Genomic DNA, 20,034 nt, shown 5'->3' with positions numbered 1-20,034 from the left:
GTCCATGCCATTTCTCTTTATTTTCTTAAGTTTACAAAAATAAAGTTGGTTCTGCAATGTTGAAAATCCAATAACAATGTGTGGTAACCCATAAGACTGCTGAACAATTAATCATTTGGCCAACCCCCCCCCCCCCCTTTGTTTTTTTTACACTGCTGCTACTCGCTGTTTATTATCTATGCATAGTCAGTTTACCCCTACCTACATGTACAAATTACCTCAACCAACCTGTACCCCCGCACATTGACTCGGTACCGGTACCCCCTGTACAAGTTTACATACACCTAGGTTGGCGTCATTACAACTCGTTTTTCAGACACTCCACAAATTTCTTGTTGACAAACTAAAGTTTTGGCAAGTCGGTTAGGACATCTACTTTGTGCATGACATAAGTAATTTTTCCAACAATTGTTTACAGACAGATTATTTCACTGATAATTATTTGTATCACAATTCCAGTGGGTCAGAAGTTTACATACACTAAGTTGACTGTGCCTTTAAACAGCTTGGAAAATTCCAGAAAATGTTGTCATGGCTTGAGAAGCTTCTGATAGGCTAATTGACATCATTTGAGTCAATTGGCAGTGTACCTGTGGATGTATTTCAAGGCCAACCTTTAAATTCAGTGTCTCTTTGCTTGACATCTTGGGAAAATCAAAAGAAATCAGCCAAGACCTCAGAAAATAAATTGTAGACCTCCACAAGTCTGGTTCATCCTTGGGAGCAATTTCCAAATGACTGAAGGTACCACGTTCATCTGTACAAACAATAGTACGCAAGTATAAACACCATGGGACCACGCAGCTGTCATACTGCTCAAGAAGGAGACGCGTTCTGTCTCCTAGAGATGAACGTACTTTGGTTTAAAAAGTGCAAATCAATCCCAGAACAACAGCAAAGGACCTTGTGAAGATCCTGGAGGAAACAGGTACAAAAGTATCTATTTCCACAGTAAAACGAGTCCTATATGGACATAACCTGAAAGGTCGCTCAGCAAGGAAGAAGCCACTGCTCCAAAACTGCCATAAAAAAGCCAGACTATGGTTTGCAACTGCACATGGGGACAAAGATAGTACTTTTTGGAGAAATGTCCTCTGGTCCGATGAAACAAAAATAGAACTGTTTGGCCATAATGACCATCGTTATGTTTGGAGGAAAAAGGGGGATGCTTGCAAGCCGAAGAACACCACCCCAATCGTGAAGCACGGGGTGCCAGCATCATGTTGTGGGGATGCTTTGCTGCAGGAGGGACTGGTGCACTTCACAAAATAGATGGCATCATGAGGCAAGAAAGTTATGTGGATATATTGAAGCAACATCTCAAGACATCAATCAGGAAGTTAATGCTTGGTTGCAAATGGGTCTTCCAAGTGGACAATGACCCCAAGCATACTTCCAAAGTTGTGGCAAAATGGCTTAAGGACAACAAATTCAAGGTATTGGAGTGGCCATCACAAAGCCCTGACCTCAATCCTATAGAAAATGTGTGGGCAGAACTGAAAAAGCGTGTGCGAGCAAGGAGGCCTACAAACCTGACTGTTACACCAGCTCCGTCAGGAGGAATGGGCCAAAGTTCACCCAACTTATTGTGGGAAGCTTGTGGAAGGCTACCTTAAATGTTTGACCCAAGTTAAACAATTTAAAGGCATTGCTACCAAATACTAATTGAGTGTATGTAAACTTCTGACCCACTGGGAATGTGATGAAAGAAATAAAAGCTGAAATTAATCATTCTCTCTACTATTATTCTGACATTTCACATTCTTAAAAAAAAGTGGTGATCCTAACTGACCTAAGACAGGGACTTTTTACTAGGATTAAATGTCAGGAACTGTGAAAAACTGAGTTGAAATGTATTTGGCTAAAGGTGTATGTAAACTTCTCGACTTCCACTGTATATAGCATCTGTATTGTTCTTTTATTTAGTTACTTTTATATTTAGTTTATTTTGTAAATATTTTCTTAACTCTATTTCTTGAACTGCATTGTTGGTTAAGGACTTGTAAGTAAGCATTTCACGTTAAGGTCTACACCTGTTGTATTCGGGGCGTGTGACAAATAACATTTGATTTGACTTTTTTTTACTTATTTGAGAAGAAATTGAGATTTATTTAAGTAAACTGCAAATGTGCCAATACATTTGGCCACAACTGTATACTGTGCAAATGCAGATCCTTTTTTTTTTTTTATATAGAACAGTAACGGAGAGCAAGCTACAATGCACCTAACTTAGGAAACAAGGCATTTGTGGTTAGAGAATGGAGGCCGGCCACCATCTTTATGTACATCTGCTGTGTAAATGTCTGGCTAAACTCACAATGTTTATCATGGCCGCCAGGAAGTTGATGAGGATGGAGACAAAGACGATGACGTTGCGGGCCATGTAGGTCTCATTGATCCAGCAGCAGGACTTTCGCAGGACCAACGGCAGACACTTGTAGTCCTCCGCCGTGGTCACCAGGACTAGGAATGAGTGCAGGACGATGAGCACCGAAAACTGGATCACCATGGTAACCATCCTGCAGACATGAGCAATGGAAGGTAGATAAAGTGATCCAATCGCAGCCCTGGACAATAACACTAAGGCTGCTGAAAAATGTATGGCGACAGTATAATGTTTCAATTAAATACAGGTGAAAACAGTGAAAAGAGTTGGTGATGTGACCGTCGCAGCAACGTTGAAGGTGGGAGAGCATTAATCACATTATGGGATTTGATTGAACTATAGACGACTCCTGACAGTTCGAGACTGTCAAGACTATGTGCCATTGTCTCTTCATTCTTACTCAACCGCATTGCCATGGGTGGAGTCATCACTCTATCTGACGTAAGACAATACACCAGTGCAACAAACTAGAGCACGCCATTATCCAAACCAATTAAAAATGATGTTATTGAATTGGGAATGGAAAACTGTAGCGCACTTCAAATGAGTGTGCACTTATAAGTAGTGTCCTTATTCTAAGTGTATTTATCAGGAGTCGAACTCATCCACTTTCCCCCACCCCTAGGAGTTCAGTGTTGCAATATTCTGGTAACTTTCCAAAAATGTACAGGTTTTCTAGAAATCCAGATTGAACAATTCCTGGAAACTTTAGGAATGTTACCGGAATTCTGCAATCCTACAGCTGTCCCTCTATTACCTGGCAGAAGGCAGCAGGCTCTGAATGGCCGTGATGAAGATGAGCACGATGAAGGCGCACACCAGGTTGGACTTGAACACTTCGTCCCTCATTTGGGAATACTGCACAGTGAGGGGAAGGGAGTACAAGAAAAGGAAATACAAGAAAAGAAGAAAGAGGGGTTTAAGAGACACACAAGGCCATACGAAAATCTCTAGCTCCACATTTCAATGCCACGACAGACACAGTCACGTCACAGTTCCACCACAAGCGTTAGAGAGATAGAGGTAGAAATAGGAGAGCAGAAGGAGGCTAGCTGGGGATTCTGGGGATGAGGCAGAGGTTGGGGACTGTAAAGTGATTATTCAAGAAGCAAGATACTAAACCACCACAACCAGTTAAGGTCACTGAACAAAGAGGAAAACTCCATGTACGAATGGTGTTTGGATTTTGCGTGTACAGCTTGTCATGTTTGGCAATACTGTCAAAACAAACGCATTTGCAAGTGCTGTTAGCAGTAGCAGCGGTAGCAAGTGATGCTAGATACTAGTAGCATCTGCTAGCTAATATACTGTCCAAGCCTTCACATATCGTTGCCGGCGAGTCACCATGCAGAGCTGGCTGACATGTATGAGAAATCTCTGTCCTTTAACGACTGGATTTGCCCTTTGACATCTCGCACCATGACACCCTATGCAAGGTTATATTAGTTAACTATTAACTATACCGAACAAAAATGTAAACACAACATGCAACAATTTCAATGATTTTACTGATTTACAGTTCAAATAAGGAAATTGAAATAAATTCATTAGGCCTTAATCTATGTATTTCACATGACTGGGCAGGGGCATATCCATGGGTGGGCCTGGGAGGGCATGGACATAGCCATGGATGGGCCTGGGAGGGCATAGGCCCACCCACTTGAGAGACTGTCCCACCCACTGGGGATTAAGGCCCAGCCAATCATAATGAGTTTTTCCCCAAAAAAGGGCTTTATTACAGACAGAAATTCTCCTCAGTTTCATCAGCTGTCCGGTTTGCTGGTCTCAGGTGCAAATGACGCCGGGTATGGAGGTCCTGGGCTGGCGTGGTTACACGTGGCCTGAGGTCGGTTGGACGTACAGCCAAATTCTCTAAAACGCTGTTGGAGGCGGTTTATGGTAGAGAAATGATCTTTCAATTATCTGTCAAAAACTCTGGTGGACATTCCTGCAGTCAGCATGCCAAAACAACTCGAGACATCTGTGGCATTGTGTTGTGTGACAAAACTGCGCATTTTAGAATGGCCTTTTATTGTCCCCAGCACAAGGTGCATCGGTGTAATGTTCATGCCGTTTAATCAGCTTCTTGATATACCACACCTGTCAAATGGATGGAATACCTTGGAAAAGGAGAAATACTCACTAACAGGGATGTAAACAAATTTGTGCACAACATTTGAGAGAAATAAGCTTTTTGTGCCTATGGAACATTTCCGGGATGTTTAATTTCAGCTCATGAAATCATGGGTCCAACACTACATGTTGCGTGTATATTTTTGTTCAGTATACAACACGTTCAGTTTAAAAATAAACATTTATGTTGGGCAAAATTCTAATGGGGTTTTCTAACTATTTTTTGAATGGGATTTTCAGGCTTCTGAATCTGGCACGTCCTATTGAGATTGGACGCGTTTGAATGATAAGGCTCAAGCAACCGATTGTAAACGAAAGTTGAGGAGTGAAATCGGGGGAGGTGCGACAGCCAAAGTCGGACACTAATGTGGTTTTCCAACAGCAAAGCTCTGAACAAAATGGTAGTGTTGCCATTGTTTATAAAACTATTTTCCCTTCTTCCTATGTCTCCAACCCCCATATCACACACTCACAAACTGAAATAATATGTGTGTACATTTTACAATCAATTAGTGAGAGGGAGAAAGAGAGACTCAAATATCATATTCATTTGTATCTATCCAGACACAATCACAAACTAAACCCTAAATCCTACTCCCTATGCACTTGTGGAGATTATTTGTCACATGCTTCCTAAACAACAGGTGTTGTTCCAACAGTATAGAGTTAAAGATAAAGACTTTGTTAAAATCATTTAAAAAAAGAAAGTGACAAGGAATAAATACACTGCGAATAACGAATAACAATAACAATTAAAAATAACATGGCTATATAGAGGGAGAACCAGTGCCGAGTCGATGTGCAGGGGTACGAGGTAATTGAGGTAGCTATATATATATCGTAGGGGTATAGTGACTAGGCAATAGGATAGATAATAGACAGTAGCAGCAGTGTATGTGGTGAGTATGACAGTGTGTGAGTGTGTGTGTGTGTAGCGTCAGTATGCATGTGTGCGCGTGTTGTGTGTGTGGGTGTATGTAGTGTGTGGGTGTATGTGTGTGTGTGTGTGTGTATGTATGTGTGTGTGTGTATAAGCAACATGGTGAAACTTCCACATAGCCTATCAGAGGGCTATTACCATATTTCTTACACCTGTCAAATCCTCTCAGATCTCCACAAGTGCAAAAGGCGTAGGGTTTAGGGGTCTATTAGGGATCGGGCCCATGTCTTTGATCACATTTGCGTGGGTCAAACAAGAAAACCCTAATGATTGGTTGACTATAGAACCTCCCACAATGTAAGCCCTGGCTGCAGGATGAAGTTGGTGAAGAGCAACTGCAGAAACTTGACCTTTGATCACATGGTTTTTGTAAAGTTCATACAGTCGACATGTAGGCGCCAGTATCTCCATAATGCAACACACTTTGAAAGGCGGTGACCGATTTGTCAAAAGTGATCTGCTCGAACGCGCCCAATGACTTTATAAATTTAAAGGTAGACTCAACAAGATGATGTGTCCAAGAGCAGCAAAGCAGATATTGGGCATGTTCGAGCGGACACATTTTGTCTAGTCGGTGACCATCGTTGGTCACTGCCTTTCAAAGTGTCTTGTATTATGGGGATAAACATTTTCCAACTTGTGCCTACATGTTGACCGCATGAACGTTACAAAAACCATGTGATCAGGTCATGCAGTTGTTGATGACGTCGCCCTCAAGTCACTACAGTTGCTTCTCCACCAACTGCACCATGCAGCCAACGCCTGGTTAGTGAGCGGCATTATCTGTCAAACCAATACTTAGGGTGTTTTTGGTTGACCCACGTGACCAAAGACGTGACTGAAACCGTAACCAACTTTGCCGCAAGTCTAAAGCTACAGGCAGAACGCCGGATACAAATGAAATGATATTTGAGACCTCTCTCGAACCAATTAATTGTACACACATTATGTTTTCAGTTTGTGAGTGTGAGTTTATTTCTACATTTATAAAGAGCAACGTTTATAAGCAATAGCAGCGATGTTGACACTGGAAAACCCCTACAGTGTCCGACTTTTGACTGTCGCAGATGCACCTCCCCCGACTTCACTCCTCGACTTTCGTCTAGAGTTGCCTTCATTAGCGTTACTACTCGAACACACCCAAGGAGGTGAGCATGACACACGGCTCTAACAGTCACACAGTATCTGCGCATGTGAAAGGGTGCGCTTCGCGCCGCTACAACGCGGTAGCTCCGGGACCAAGAGAGTGGAGAAGTTTAGCCTCTTACTGTGGAAATTGACTCACTACTACTGTTTACTTTGTGCATCTACGTCATCTCGCTGAGTCTACCTTTAAACCTAACCTTTGACCTGACAAATCCCCTTATGCATTACTGCCCCACAGTGGCAAGAAGTGACATCCCCAAAAAAACAAAAACACATAAATGGCTCCTAGTCACCCACACACAGGCTACTTTCTGTCCCTAACACTAAAACTAAATAATATAAAAATGAAATAGATTTTTTTTTTAATAAAACGTATACTAAATAAAAATGAGTAAATCAGATCTGAAAACAAAATACTTTGTAAATCTTAAAATTAATAGAAATAAAAACTAATATAAAAACACAAAACTATAATAACCTTGACACACTGCCCCCTTTCTCTCTGTCTCTTCCTCAAAGGGTGCTGGGGAAATTAGCAAGAGGATGCTTCATGTTTGTCACGACTAGACCAAAAATAAAGACATTCAAAAGCAACTTACTGGGCATTGGGCAGAAATGAACCGAAAAGGGGTGGGGACTTGAAATGTTTAGCTTAAGATGGTTGCACGATAAAAGGGAAACACAGGTAAGGGGCAAAGGTCAACTGAAAAGGTCAACTCAAAGGTCAAGGGTGTAGAAAAGTGGCTTTAGTCATGGAACAAAAAGTAAGAAGGAAAAATAAACAGCAAAAAAGCTGAACATGTCAACTTTTTCAACAAGGAGAACAGGTCCATGGCATGGATATTTGGTCATGAGTAAACTTAAGGGGATTCTTCATTCTTGGAAAAGTCAATCAGCCTTTTGGTAAAAAACACTAATTAGCTACCTACCCTAAAATTATCAGTAAAAACATGTTCAAGTTATTCTCTGAATTATTTAAAATAGATATCAGTCATTGATCTGTGCATTTAAAAAGTATTTCTGAATTAAATGTTATTAGCCTTTAGGATAGATTTCAAATAAGGTATGCAGATGTTAGATCTGATCTAACAGAAGCCAAAATATGCCATCTTGCAAAATGAGGACTAAAGGCCTGTATTCAAACCAACGCAGATCAACAACATTGCACAGCAATTGAATATTTATACTATATTGGAAGTATAACTGCGGTAACAGAAAACCAATCACGACTCCTACTTTCCCTGGCACTGTTTCCAAATGGAAACGTTTAAGCATTTGTGGCACAAATCCCATTCAAGTCATGGTACTGATATTAGCATATGTAGAGCATCATGTCCAAATCATACGAAGTACCTAAAATTGATTGTGAAGCTCAACAAAATCACGTACAGATTATTTGAACAGAATCTGCGAAAAATTCTAATATCGGTACCAGGACTTGAATGGGATTTGTGCCACACGTTAGCGTTTGGAAACAGCAGTTTGTAAATTTAGGGCGGCAGGTAGCCTAGCTGTTATGGTGTTGGGCCAGTAACTGAAAGGTTGTCTGTTTGAATACCCGAGCTGACAAGTTGAAGTTGCCCATGAGCAATGCACTTAATCCTAAATTGCTCCTGGGTGTGCTGACCTACTATGGCCGACCCTGTAAAACACCACGTCACTGCACCTACAGTTGAAGTCAGATGTTTACATACACCTTAGCTAAATACATTTAAACAGTTTTTCACAATTCCTGACATTTAGTCCTAGTAAAAATTCTCTGTCTCAAGTCAGTTAAGATCACCACTTTATTTTAATAATGTGAAATGTCAGAATAATAGTAGAGAGAATTATTTATTTCAGCTTTTATTTCTTTCATCACATTCCCAGTGGGTCAGAAGTTTACATACACTCAATTAGTATTTGGTAGCATTTCCCTTAAATTGTTTAATTTGGGTCAAACGTTTCGGGTAGCCTACCACAAGCTTCCCACAATAAGTTGGGTGAATTTTGGCCCATTCCTTGCTCGCACACACCTTTTCAGTATGCTTAGGGTAATTTGCCATTTGCGAGGGCCATTTGCGACCAAGCTTTAACTTCCTGACTGATGTCTTGAGATGTTGCTTCAATATGTCCACATAATTTTCCTGCCTCATGATGCCATCTATTTTGTGAAGTGCACCAGTACTTGCGTACTATTGTTTGTACAGATGAACGTGGTACCGTCAGGCGTTTGGAAATTGCTCCCAAGGATGAACCAGACTTGTGGAGGGCTACGATTTGTTTTCTGAGATCTTGGCTGATTTCTTTTGATTTTCCCATGATGTCAAGCAAAGAGGCACTGAGTTTGAAGGTAGGCCTTGAAATACATCCACTGGTATACCTCCAATTGACTCAAATGATGTCAATTGGCCTGTCAGAAACTTCTCAAGCCATGACGTCATTTTGTGTAATTTTCCAAGCTGTTTAAAGGCACAGTCAATTTAGTGTATGTAAACTTCTGACCCACTGGAATTGTGACACAGTGAATTATAAGTGAAATAATCTGTATGTAAACAATTTTTGGAAAAACTACTTGCGTCATGCACAAAGTAGATGTCCTAACCAACTTGCCAAAACTATAGTTTGTTAACAAGAAATTTGTGGAGTGGTTGAAAAACAAGTTTTAATGACTCCAACCTAAGTGTATGTAAACTTCCGACTTCAACTGTGTATAATCGTAGTGCGATGTCATTTATCTACATTGGTTTGAATCCCAACCTATAAGACTATTGCTATGTGTTGTACTGATCAATCCAACTTTAAGCAATAGAATATTCATTGTGGGGTGACTCCTAACTTAAATTTAAATAACATTTTCACTTAGTCTCCCATTGACATCAATGCATGACTAATAGACAATTTTACTTAAAAGTAGAAGTTAGAAACTTGCAGGAATTTGAATACAAATAGATTTATTTTATAAATAAAATATTTCTCAATGTATTTATTTTGATTGCTTTTATTTACTGTTCTCTCAAAAATGAATGTGACGTGACCCATGCAAGTGTGCAGTTTTGTGTTTCTTAAGAAATGAAAAACATGCTTCTATATTAGTGTTGGTAGGTAGGAGTTGGTAGGTGAAGTTCCTTTAGCTTACTCATGATAAAAATACAAATAAATTATTCGGAAATTGATATCTACTATAGATATTAAATGAAAAAAGGAAATCTGTCTTAACCCCAGCTACCTTTTCTTCCAGGCTGGAGTCTTTAAACATCAGTGAGAAATGCTTGATATGCTCTCTTCTCAACTTATCACCACTCCGTAAGTCGATGGCACTCTCTATTCCTTTGTTAATTTCCTCAGGACCAGAGTTGATATGCAAAGCTTGTGCAAGATGGTTTGGAAGCAGATTTATAGAATTTCTTGTTAGGGCAGCCAGAGTCTAGGGGAAAGCACATGCAAATATAATACATCTACCTGTCCTGTTTTAATTTGGTTACAAAAATAAGAAAACATACATACACAAATTATAAAAACTCAAACTAAACCAAAATGCAACAGTCTCGATTAAATAGACAGGATCAGAAGTGAATGCATCTCAAACTCATTCATTTAAATATTTCTGTGATGGCAACAGTTGTGACAACAACATAAAAAGCTCACGTACACACAGGTAGAATACAGTTGTCTAGAATAATTAATGATCAGTATATTGCACATAACAATACAAAAGAAACAAGAAAAAACGAATCTGACCAAATTAACAAAAACATTGTAATTTTTTTTGAGTGACAAACATGAAGAGATAGCATACACACCATTCAAAACTCCACAACATTCTTTAACAAAGCTTCTACTGACACTGACTCAACATCTGCTGAATAAACTCCTACTGATACAACTCCTACTGAGAATGACTCAACTCCTACTGAGACTAACTCAACTATTACTAACATTGACTCAACTCCTACTGAGATTGACTCAACTCCTATTGACAATGACTCAACCCTTACTGAGAATGACAACAACGCACTTCTTATTTAGACTGAGAGTGAACTGGTCAGGACAAGACAGACAGCTTTTCTGGTACTGGCGAAATTATGCATCAGCATCATTTTTATGGATATACTGTATATATAAACTCAGCAAAAAAAGAAACGTCTCTTTTTCAGGACACTGTCTTTCAAAGATAATTTGTAAAAATCCCCCCCCCCCAAAAAAGAATCCAAATAACTTCACAGATCTTCATTGTAAAGGGTTTAAACACTGTTTCCCATGCTTGTTCAATGAACCATAAACAATTCATGAACATGCACCTGTGGAACAGCTTACAGACGGTAGGCAATTAAGGTCACAGTTATGAAAACTTAGGACACTAAAGAGGTCTTTCTACTGACTCTGAAAAACACCAAAAGAAAGATGCCCAGGGTCCCTGCTCATCTGCGTGAACGTGCCTTAGGCATGCTGCAAGGAGGCATGAGGACTGCAGATGTGGCCAGGGCAATACATTGCAATGTCCGTACTGTGAGACGCCTAAGACAGCGCTACAGGGAGACAGAACGGACAGCTGATCGTCCTCGCAGTGGCAGATTACGTGTAACAACACCTGCACAGGATCGGTACATCCGAACATCACACCTGTGGGACAGGTACAGGATGGCAACAACAACTGCCCGAGTTACACCAGGAACGCACAATCCGTCCATCAGTGCTTAGACTGTCCGCAATAGGCCTGTTATAAGGCAGGTCCTCACCAGACATCACCGACAACAACGTCGCCTATGGGCACAAACCCACCGTTGCTGGACCAGACAGGACAGGTCAAAAAGTGCTCTTCACTGACACGTCACGGTTTTGTCTCACCAGGGGTGATGGTCGGATTCGCGTTTGTCGTCGAAAGGAATACACCGAGGCCTGTACTCTGGAGCGGGATCGATTTGGAGGTGGAGGGTACATCATGGTCTGGGGCGGTGTGTCACAGCATCATCGGACTGAGCTTGTTGTCATTGCAGGCAATCTCAACGCTGTGTGATACAGGGAATAAATCCTCCTCATGTGGTACCCTTCCTGCAGGCTCATCCTGACATGACCCTCCAGCATGACGCATTTTATGTACGTGATTCCCTGCAAGACAGGGACGGCAGTGTTCTGTTATGACCAGCGAAGAGCCTGATCTCAATCCCATTGAGCATGTCCGGGAACTTTCAGGTGCCTTGGTGGAAGAGTGGGGTAACATCTCACAGGAGGAGATGCACTGCAGTACTTAATGCAGCTGGTGGCCAAACCAGATACTGACTGTTACTTTTGATTTTGACCCCCCTTTGTTCAGGGACACATTATTCCAGTTCTGTTAGTCACATGTCTGTGGAACGAACTTGTTCAGTTTATGTCTCAGTTGTTGAATCTTGTTATGTTCATACAAATATTTAAACAACTTAAGTTTGCTGAAAATAAACGCAGTTGACAGTAAGAGGATGTTTCTTTTTTTGCTGAGTTTAGGAAGAAGCAAGGAAGAAGCCACTGCTCCAAAACAGCCATAAAAAAGCCAGACTACGGTTTGCAACTGCACATGGGGACAATGTCCTCTGGTCTGATGAAACATAAATAGAACTGTTTGGCAATAATGACCATCGTTATGTTAGGAGGAAAAAGGGGGAGAATTGCAAGCCGAAGAACACCATCCCAACCGTGAAGCACGGGGGTGGCTACATCATGTTGTGGGGATGCTTTGCTGCAGGAGGGACTGGTGCACTTCACAAAATAGATGGCATCATGAGGCAGGAAAATTATGTGGATATATTGAAGCAACATCTCAAGACATCAGTCAGGAAGTTAAAGCTTGGTCGCAAATGGGTCTTCCAAATGGACAATGACCCCAAGCATACTTCCAAAGTTGTGGCAAAATGGCTTAAGGACCACAAAGTCAAGGTATTGGAGTGGCCATCACAAAGCCCTGACCTCAATTCTATAGAAAATTAGTAGGCAGAACTGAAAAAGCGGGTGCGAGCATAGAGGCCTACAAACCTGACTCAGTTACACCAGCTTTGTCAGGAGGAATGGGCCAAAATTCACCCAACTTATTGTGGGAAGCTTGTGGAAGGCTATGTTTGACCCAAGCTAAACAATTTAAAGGCATTGCTACCAAATACTGCCTGTTCACCCCGTTACCATCCAGAAGGCAATGTCAGTACAGGTGCATCAAAGCTGGGACCGAGAGACTGAAAAATATAAACTATTTCAAGGCCATCAGACTGTTAAACAGCCATCACTAACACTGTGAGACTGCTGCCTACATACAGACTTTAAAATCATTGGCCACTTTAATAAATGGATCACTAGTCACTTTAATAATGTTTACATATCTTGCATTACTCATCTCATATGTATATACTGTATTTTTTACCATCTATTGCACCTTGCCTATGCTGCTCGGTCATTGCTCATCCATATATTTATAAATATATATTCTTATTCCAATACTTTACTTAGATTTTTGTGTACTACTGTAGGTAGTTGTTGTGGAATTGTTAGATTACTTGTTAGATATTGCTGCACTGTCAGAACTAGAAGCACAAGCATTTTGCTACACTCACAATAGCATCTGCTAACCATGTGTATGTGACCAATAAAATGTGATTTGATAAGTCTGGTTCATAGAGATATGATTACTGCGTACAACAGCTGTAGGATCAGCAAAAGCATTCATGGCAGTAAGAGGGACATACATTTGGCTACTAACATTGTGTCTTCCAGCGCCCCTGGGATAATGTACATTTGCTGAAGCATTATGACAACTAAGCGACACAATGGTAGGGATTAACTGAGCTATTCTTGGGTAATTGATAAGTCATCGTCTCAACGCAGCCTTATAATGCTGTGTAAGGATCCAGGAACCCAAATGATTTGGGTGGATCCCATCCTCCTTATAATACAAGCTTTGTTTCCAGAAGGTATCAAAATGGTCATTAAATGTTACGCCCACAGAGCTGCAATAGTCTCGTAGCCAGTTATGGAGGGCTAAAAGTCTGCTGAACTGTTCAGTGCCACGATTTAGGGAGGGCAGAGGGCCAGATATTATGGGGTGTTTGTTGGTGTCAAATAGTGACCCAATCAGTTCTTCAAAATCCATCTTCAGCTGTTCTGAGCTGCCCTTCATAATGTCATTCGACCCCACATGAGCCGTGACAGTATTATCCCCCAGTGACTGACTCAGAGCCTCGGGAAGCAACCTGGTGATATCCTGAACTTTTGCCCCAGGAAAACAGTCTTTTCCCCAGGTACAGATATATGCCTCACCATCGAACTCCCTATCACAATAGCCGTAATGATCCGGCCTCTGCCGTGTCTCGAAGCTGACTGCGGGGCCAGAGCCACATAACTCGCCTGAGAAGAGGGAAAGGGACAGAACTCTGATCCAGAGAGCACGGCCGCCGTGGTCCAGGCTGTGCCCAGGCAGTTGATTGATTAGGACAGGGAGAGGTAGCTGGAGGAACATCCACATCCAACCCTGAGTCTTTCTTGGGACTGGAAATATATGTCTATTGCGCTGCACACAATTTAAACTTAGTCTTGAATGATGCATGCCGGGCTATACCAGAGATAAGGGATTGTTGATATTCTCTTTTGTTCATTTTGTTGGTGCATTGGGGACGGGGCTTGGGGACGTGGTCTTCGGAGTGGGGACTAGGGGGGGGACTTGGAGGGCTGGTGGCCTGGCGGTTGGGAGCTTCAGCCGGTGGCTGATGGATCGCTGGTTCGGGTGCCCGTTTTTGACCTTGTGGGAGATCTGTCGACGTGCCCTTGAGCAGGGCGTTGACCCTGGTTACTTCTGTGTGTCGCTCTGGATGTAGATGTTGAGCGGCTTCACTGCAAGTATATCGTATGTTTTGAATGTTAATTTAAAAAATATATAAATATAAAAGATATGGGGCAGCACCGCTGTTTTTTTATTTTTTATTTAACCAGGCAAGTCAGTTAAGAACAAATTCTTATTTACAATGACAGCCTACTGGGGAACAGGGGGTTAACTGCCTTGTTCAGGGGCAGAATGACAGATTTTTACCTTGTCAGCTCGGGGATTCGATCCAACAACCTTTCGGTTACTGGCCCAGCGCTCTACTCACTAGGCTACCTGCCGCCCCAACTGAGAAGGGCTGTTGTGGCATCGCTACAGCCTGGGGTTAGATCCCAGGTTGTGTCACACAGGCCGTGACCGGGAGTCCCATAGGGTGGCGCACAGTTGTCCCAGCGTCGCCCGGGTTAGCGGAGGGTTTGTCCGGGGGGGTGGCTTTAATTGGCTTTTCGCACTCTAGCGACTCCTTGTGCTGGGCCGGGCACCTGCAGGCTGACCTTGGTCATCAGTTGAACAGTGTTTCCTCCGACATATTGGTGCAGCAGCTAATGGCGGCAGCTAATGGAGATCCTTAATAAATATGAATACAAATATCAACCCGTTGTAGAATAAAGTTTTAACCATTATGAAAAGTCAGCCAGTTGTCATTGGTTTAAGAAACAGATATATGAAATGCAACATTTCCTGTTGTGTATGCAAAATGACTGCTAACCAGGGACAGACTGGGACCAGAAATCGGCCTGGGTATTTCTGACTCTCTGGTTCATTTTCCTTAAGGCCCCCCCCACTTTAGACAGGCCCACTGGGCTAAAGATGGGCCAGCCTATCATGCATTTGCCTGAATTGCCCTATGGCCAGTCTGTTTCTGATGCCAACTGCTAAAATACTTTCTACTAACTGCTGGGTGGCTCAGTAAACGACATCTGTCCTGGTAGAAAGAGATGATTTATGTGAAGTTCAATATTTATGACTCACTTAACTTCTCTAAGCACCGCACATTAGCTTTCCATCATTAGCTATCTAGAAAACCAGACAACGGATGACACCCATGAACAAATTACCTTTTGTGAAGCCATTAACGTGGTTGACATGTGGAGTCATCTCTGAGTTTGTGTGTGTGTATGTGCATGTGGACGTGTGTGTGTGTGAGTGCATGTGTGTGTGTGTGTCTGTAGGTGTGTGTGTTCAGTGAAATGTCTGACCAATTGATCGGCATATTCCAACAAATCCCTCATGCCATCACCGCACTTCAACTGAGTACTTGATGTGGCTATGGATATCCATTACATTGAGAGCCTATTAAAAGTTCATTCCTGGAGGCTGGCTATTGCTATGTGTTCTAATGGGCCCCATTTATTTCATAGTACCTGGCCATTCTTCTCGTGACAATCATTGGCGATCATTACAAAAGGGTTGAATGTGTATCAGGCTTAGCTCATGATCTAAACGGCACAGACTGCATGGTCGCGTAGCTGTCTAGCTATACCCGAAATGGCGTTAAATGATAGTGCTTTGAAACTTTAGCACAAAGGTGAAGATATTTGACTTTTTGAGACATCCAGACACATTTCTACAATCATTATGCACCCATTCAATTCATATCATTCATTAATCGAGTCATACATTTTACAAGGTCTAACTTTACCATACAGTCGGGGCCAAAAGTTTTGAGAATGACACAAATATTAATTTTCAAAGTCTGCTGCCTCAGTTTGTATGATGGCAATTTGCATATACTCCAGAATATTATGAAGAGGGATCAGATGAATTGCAATTAATTGCAAAGTCCCTCTTTGCCATGCAAATGAACTGAATCACCAAAAAACATTTCCACTGCATTTCAGCCCTGCCACAAAAGGACCAGCTGACATCATGTCAGTGATTCTCTCGTTAACACAGGTGTGAGTGTTGACGAGGACAAGGCTGGAGATCACTCTGTCATGCTGATTGAGTTCGCATAACAGACTAGAAGCTTCAAAAGGAGGGTGGTGCTTGGAATCATTGTTCTTCCTCTGTCAACCATGGTTACCTGCAAGGAAACACGTGCCGTCTGTCAGGTTTTGGCCAGGACTGTTCAGGTTTTGTTCACTAGATGTCCCCCTTGCACCTTTTTTGTACCTTTTGTTTTTCTTGCCCTAATTATTGTTTGCACCTGTAAGTCATTCCCTTGTTAGTATTTAAACCCTGTGTGTTCCTCAGTTCCTTGCTCAGTGTTTGTATGTTAACACCCAGCCCCAGCCTTTGTGATCATTTTTCTCTTGTTGGATTTTCCAGAGGTTCTCTGGTTTTGTTCTCGTGTATTTTTGGATTGGTCTTTTGAGGTTTGTTTTTTCCCTTGCTGTTTTTACCACTTTGTGGATTTTCTTTGTATTTTGGAAGATATCTATTTTTTATTAAACCACCATCTCTAGTACTGCTGTGTCTGCCTCATCTTCTGGGTTCTGCCCATTATTAGTGACTGTTTCTCGCACCGGGTCCTGACAGAAACACTGAGCCATTAATATGAACCCAGAGGCAGCCAGTACCCAGGACTTGTTTCCCATGCTGTCCCACCACGAGGGGACTGTCCAACGTCACGAAGCTGCTCTGGTTCAGCAAGAGGCCTTACTGGCTGGACATTCTCAACTTCTGTCGGAGATGATGACTTCCATAAAGCAGATTTCTGATCAACTTTCTCCTGCAACCGCTTCTGCTCCAGGTCATCAGATTCAAGTGCCCATGGCAGTTAAACCCCTGGCTGAACCTCGTCTGCCGCCTCCCCAACGGTTCTCAGGTGATCCGAGTGTTTGTAAGGGGTTTTTCACCCAATGTTCTCTCTCCTTCGAGCTGCAACCCTCGTCGTTTCCCACCGACCGGTCCAAGATAGCATATATCATCACCCTGCTGTCGGAAAAAGCCCTAGCCTGGGCTACTGCTGTGTGGGATGCCCAAAGTCCCTGCTGTGCCAGCTACTCTACCTTTGCTGAAGAATTCAAGCGAGTGTTTCAAGGTCCTACCAGCGGTCCTGACTCAGCCAAACAGCTCCTGACTCTCCGCCAAGGTCGGCGCAGCGTGATGGACTATGCCATCCAGTTCCACACGGTGGCAGCAGCGAGTGGCTGGAACGACGAGGCGCTCACAGTGTGCTTTTTGAAGGGTCTTTCCGACACCATCCAAGATGAACTGGCCACTCGGGAACCACCAGACAACCTCGAGTCCCTGATCAAGTTGGCTTCACGCATAGACCAGCGTCTGAGAGAGAGAGAGCTCAACCGTAGATCTCTCACCCTAGCTCCTATCGGTCCCAGCTCCGAGTCTCCACCTTTATCCTCGCTGACTCCACCGGAACCCATGCAGGTTGGACGCATCTCCCAGGCTGAGAGAGACCGCCGGATGAGGGAGCGATGCTGTCTATATTGCGGCAAACCGGGCCATTTCCTCTCCACGTGTCCCGGGCTCCAGGGAAAACGCACTCTCCCGTGCAGGCCTGGGAGGACTGTAACGGGAAACATAACCTCCTCCCATCCATCCAACTCCCGCCTGCTCATTCCAGTTACCCTTTCCTGGGACAACCACGAGCTTCCCCTTCAAGCCTTGGTAGACTCTGGAGCCGCAGGTAACTTCATGGATGGTGTCTGGGCGAAGGAGAATGGCGTTCCCTCTGAACCTCTAAGTGACCCCATAAGGGTTACTACGTTGGATGGAAGCCCTTTGGGATCTGGACTTGTCACTCGTGTCACTACCCCCTTGCGACTTTCAGTTTCCCAACACCAGGAAGTGATGAACTTTCATCTGACCTTGTGTTCCGAGTTCCCTCTCGTCCTTGGATACCCCTGGCTTCACAGCCATAACCCTCACATCGACTGGTCTGTGGGCACTATCAAGCAGTGGGGTCCTACGTGCCAAGCCACTTGTATCTTCCCAAGTTCCCCGAGTTCCCCTCCCGAGTCTCTAGAATCCATCGACCTGTCCCGAGTTCCCGAGTGTTACCATGACCTCAAACCGGTATTTAGCAAACAGAGGGCCACCAAACTACCACCCCATAGACCTTACGATTGCCCCATCGACCTGTTTCCGGGCACCTGCCCCCCCAGGGGTCGGATCTTTTCCCTATCTCCTCCCGAACGAGCTGCTATGGATACCTACATCAAGGACGCTCTTGCAGCAGGCCTCATGCGTCCATCCACCTCGCCGGCGGGAGCAGGGTTTTTCTTTGTGGCCAAAAAAGACGGGGGATTACGTCCTTGCATCGACTACCGGGGACTTAATGCCATAACCGTCCGTAACCGCTACCCGCTACCCCTTATGGCCACAGCCTTTGAGCTGCTCCAGGAAGCAGTTGTCTTCACTAAGCTTGACCTGCGGAACGCATACCATCTTGTGCGGATCAAACCCGGTGACGAGTGGAAGACCGCTTTCAACACGCCTACTGGTCACTACGAATACTTGGTGATGCCCTTCGGCCTGACCAACGCTCCGGCTGTGTTCCAAGCGCTCATAAACGATGTGCTTAGGGATATGCTTAACATCTTCGTGTTTGTTTACTTGGATGACATCCTCATCTTTTCGAGCTCCCTTCAAGAACACACTAAGCATGTCAGACAAGTACTCAAACGCCTCCTTGACAGCCATTTGTACGTTAAGCCGGAAAAATGTGAATTCCATTCCTCCCGAGTACAATTCCTGGGATTTGTAGTGGAACCCGGTCGAGTCCAGATGGACCCCAAGAAGGTAGGGGCGGTAGCGGATTGGCCCACCCCCAAGTCCGTTAAGGAAGTTCAGCGTTTCCTGGGCTTCACCAACTTTTACCGCAAGTTCATCAAGAACTTCAGCTCGGTGGCAGCCCCTCTCTCAGCTGTAACCAAGGGTGGCAACACAAGGTTTCTGTGGGGAAGAGAAGCTGAGACGGCCTTCCAAGGACTCAAGCAGCGCATCCTCTCTGCTCCCATTCTGACACTACCAACGGCGGATGAACCTTTTGTGGTGGAGGTAGACGCATCAGAGGTTGGGGTTGGAGCTGTCCTGTCTCAGAGGGGTGAAAACAAGAAGCTTCATCCTTGCGCCTTCTTCTCTCACCGGCTTACCCCGGCCGAGAGGAATTACGATGTGGGGGATCGTGAACTCCTAGCGGTTAAGATGGCATTGAAGGAATGGAGACACTGGCTCGAGGGGGCTTCTCAACCGTTTCAAGTGCTTACGGACCACAAAAATCTGGAGTATATCCAGCAGGCGAAGCGGTTGAACTCCAGACAAGCTCGATGGTCTCTTTTCTTCAGCCGATTTCAGTTTATCCTCACCTATAGACCCGGGTCGAAGAATCTCAAACCGGACGCCTTGTCACGAATCTACTCTCCTGCCATTCGAGAAGATACTGACATGACTGTCCTTCCGGCCGCTAAGATCGTGGCTCCGATCTCGTGGCAAGTGGAGGATACCGTGAAACAAGCCCAAGCCATCGAACCGGGCCCTGGAGGAGGTCCTGCCAATCGGTTGTTTGTTCCCAAGGCAGCAAGGTCCCAAGTCCTTCTGTGGGGGCACTCCTCTCGCCTCACCTGTCACCCGGGCGTAGGTCGCACCTTGGAGTTCATTCAGCGTAAGTTCTGGTGGCCCACCATAAAAGAAGACGTTGCCACT

At 43.8% G+C, this 20,034-nt stretch overlaps 1 protein-coding gene across 3 annotated transcripts in view; it reads right to left on the bottom strand.

The window, feature by feature from the left end:
- Window positions 1–20,034, bottom strand: part of adcy8 (adenylate cyclase 8 (brain)) — a 202,229-nt gene that overhangs the window by 47,287 nt on the left and 134,908 nt on the right. The window contains exons 8-10 of one of the 3 annotated variants that reach the window (XM_071362588.1): window positions 9,814–10,011; window positions 3,144–3,244; window positions 2,318–2,519 (exon numbers count right to left, since the gene is read on the bottom strand). The exons of 1 other annotated variant lie outside the window; for it this stretch is intronic. In XM_071362588.1, coding sequence (XP_071218689.1) covers window positions 2,318–2,519; window positions 3,144–3,244; window positions 9,814–10,011 — 501 coding nt within the window. The remainder of the gene's footprint in view (window positions 1–2,317; window positions 2,520–3,143; window positions 3,245–9,813; window positions 10,012–20,034) is intronic. One more of the 3 variants, XM_071362589.1, reaches the window with a different exon arrangement.

The sequence above is a fragment of the Salvelinus alpinus genome, chromosome 23 (assembly GCF_045679555.1).
Source record: "Salvelinus alpinus chromosome 23, SLU_Salpinus.1, whole genome shotgun sequence".
NCBI lineage: Eukaryota > Metazoa > Chordata > Actinopteri > Salmoniformes > Salmonidae > Salvelinus > Salvelinus alpinus.
This window is presented reverse-complemented; position numbering and strand designations above follow the sequence as displayed.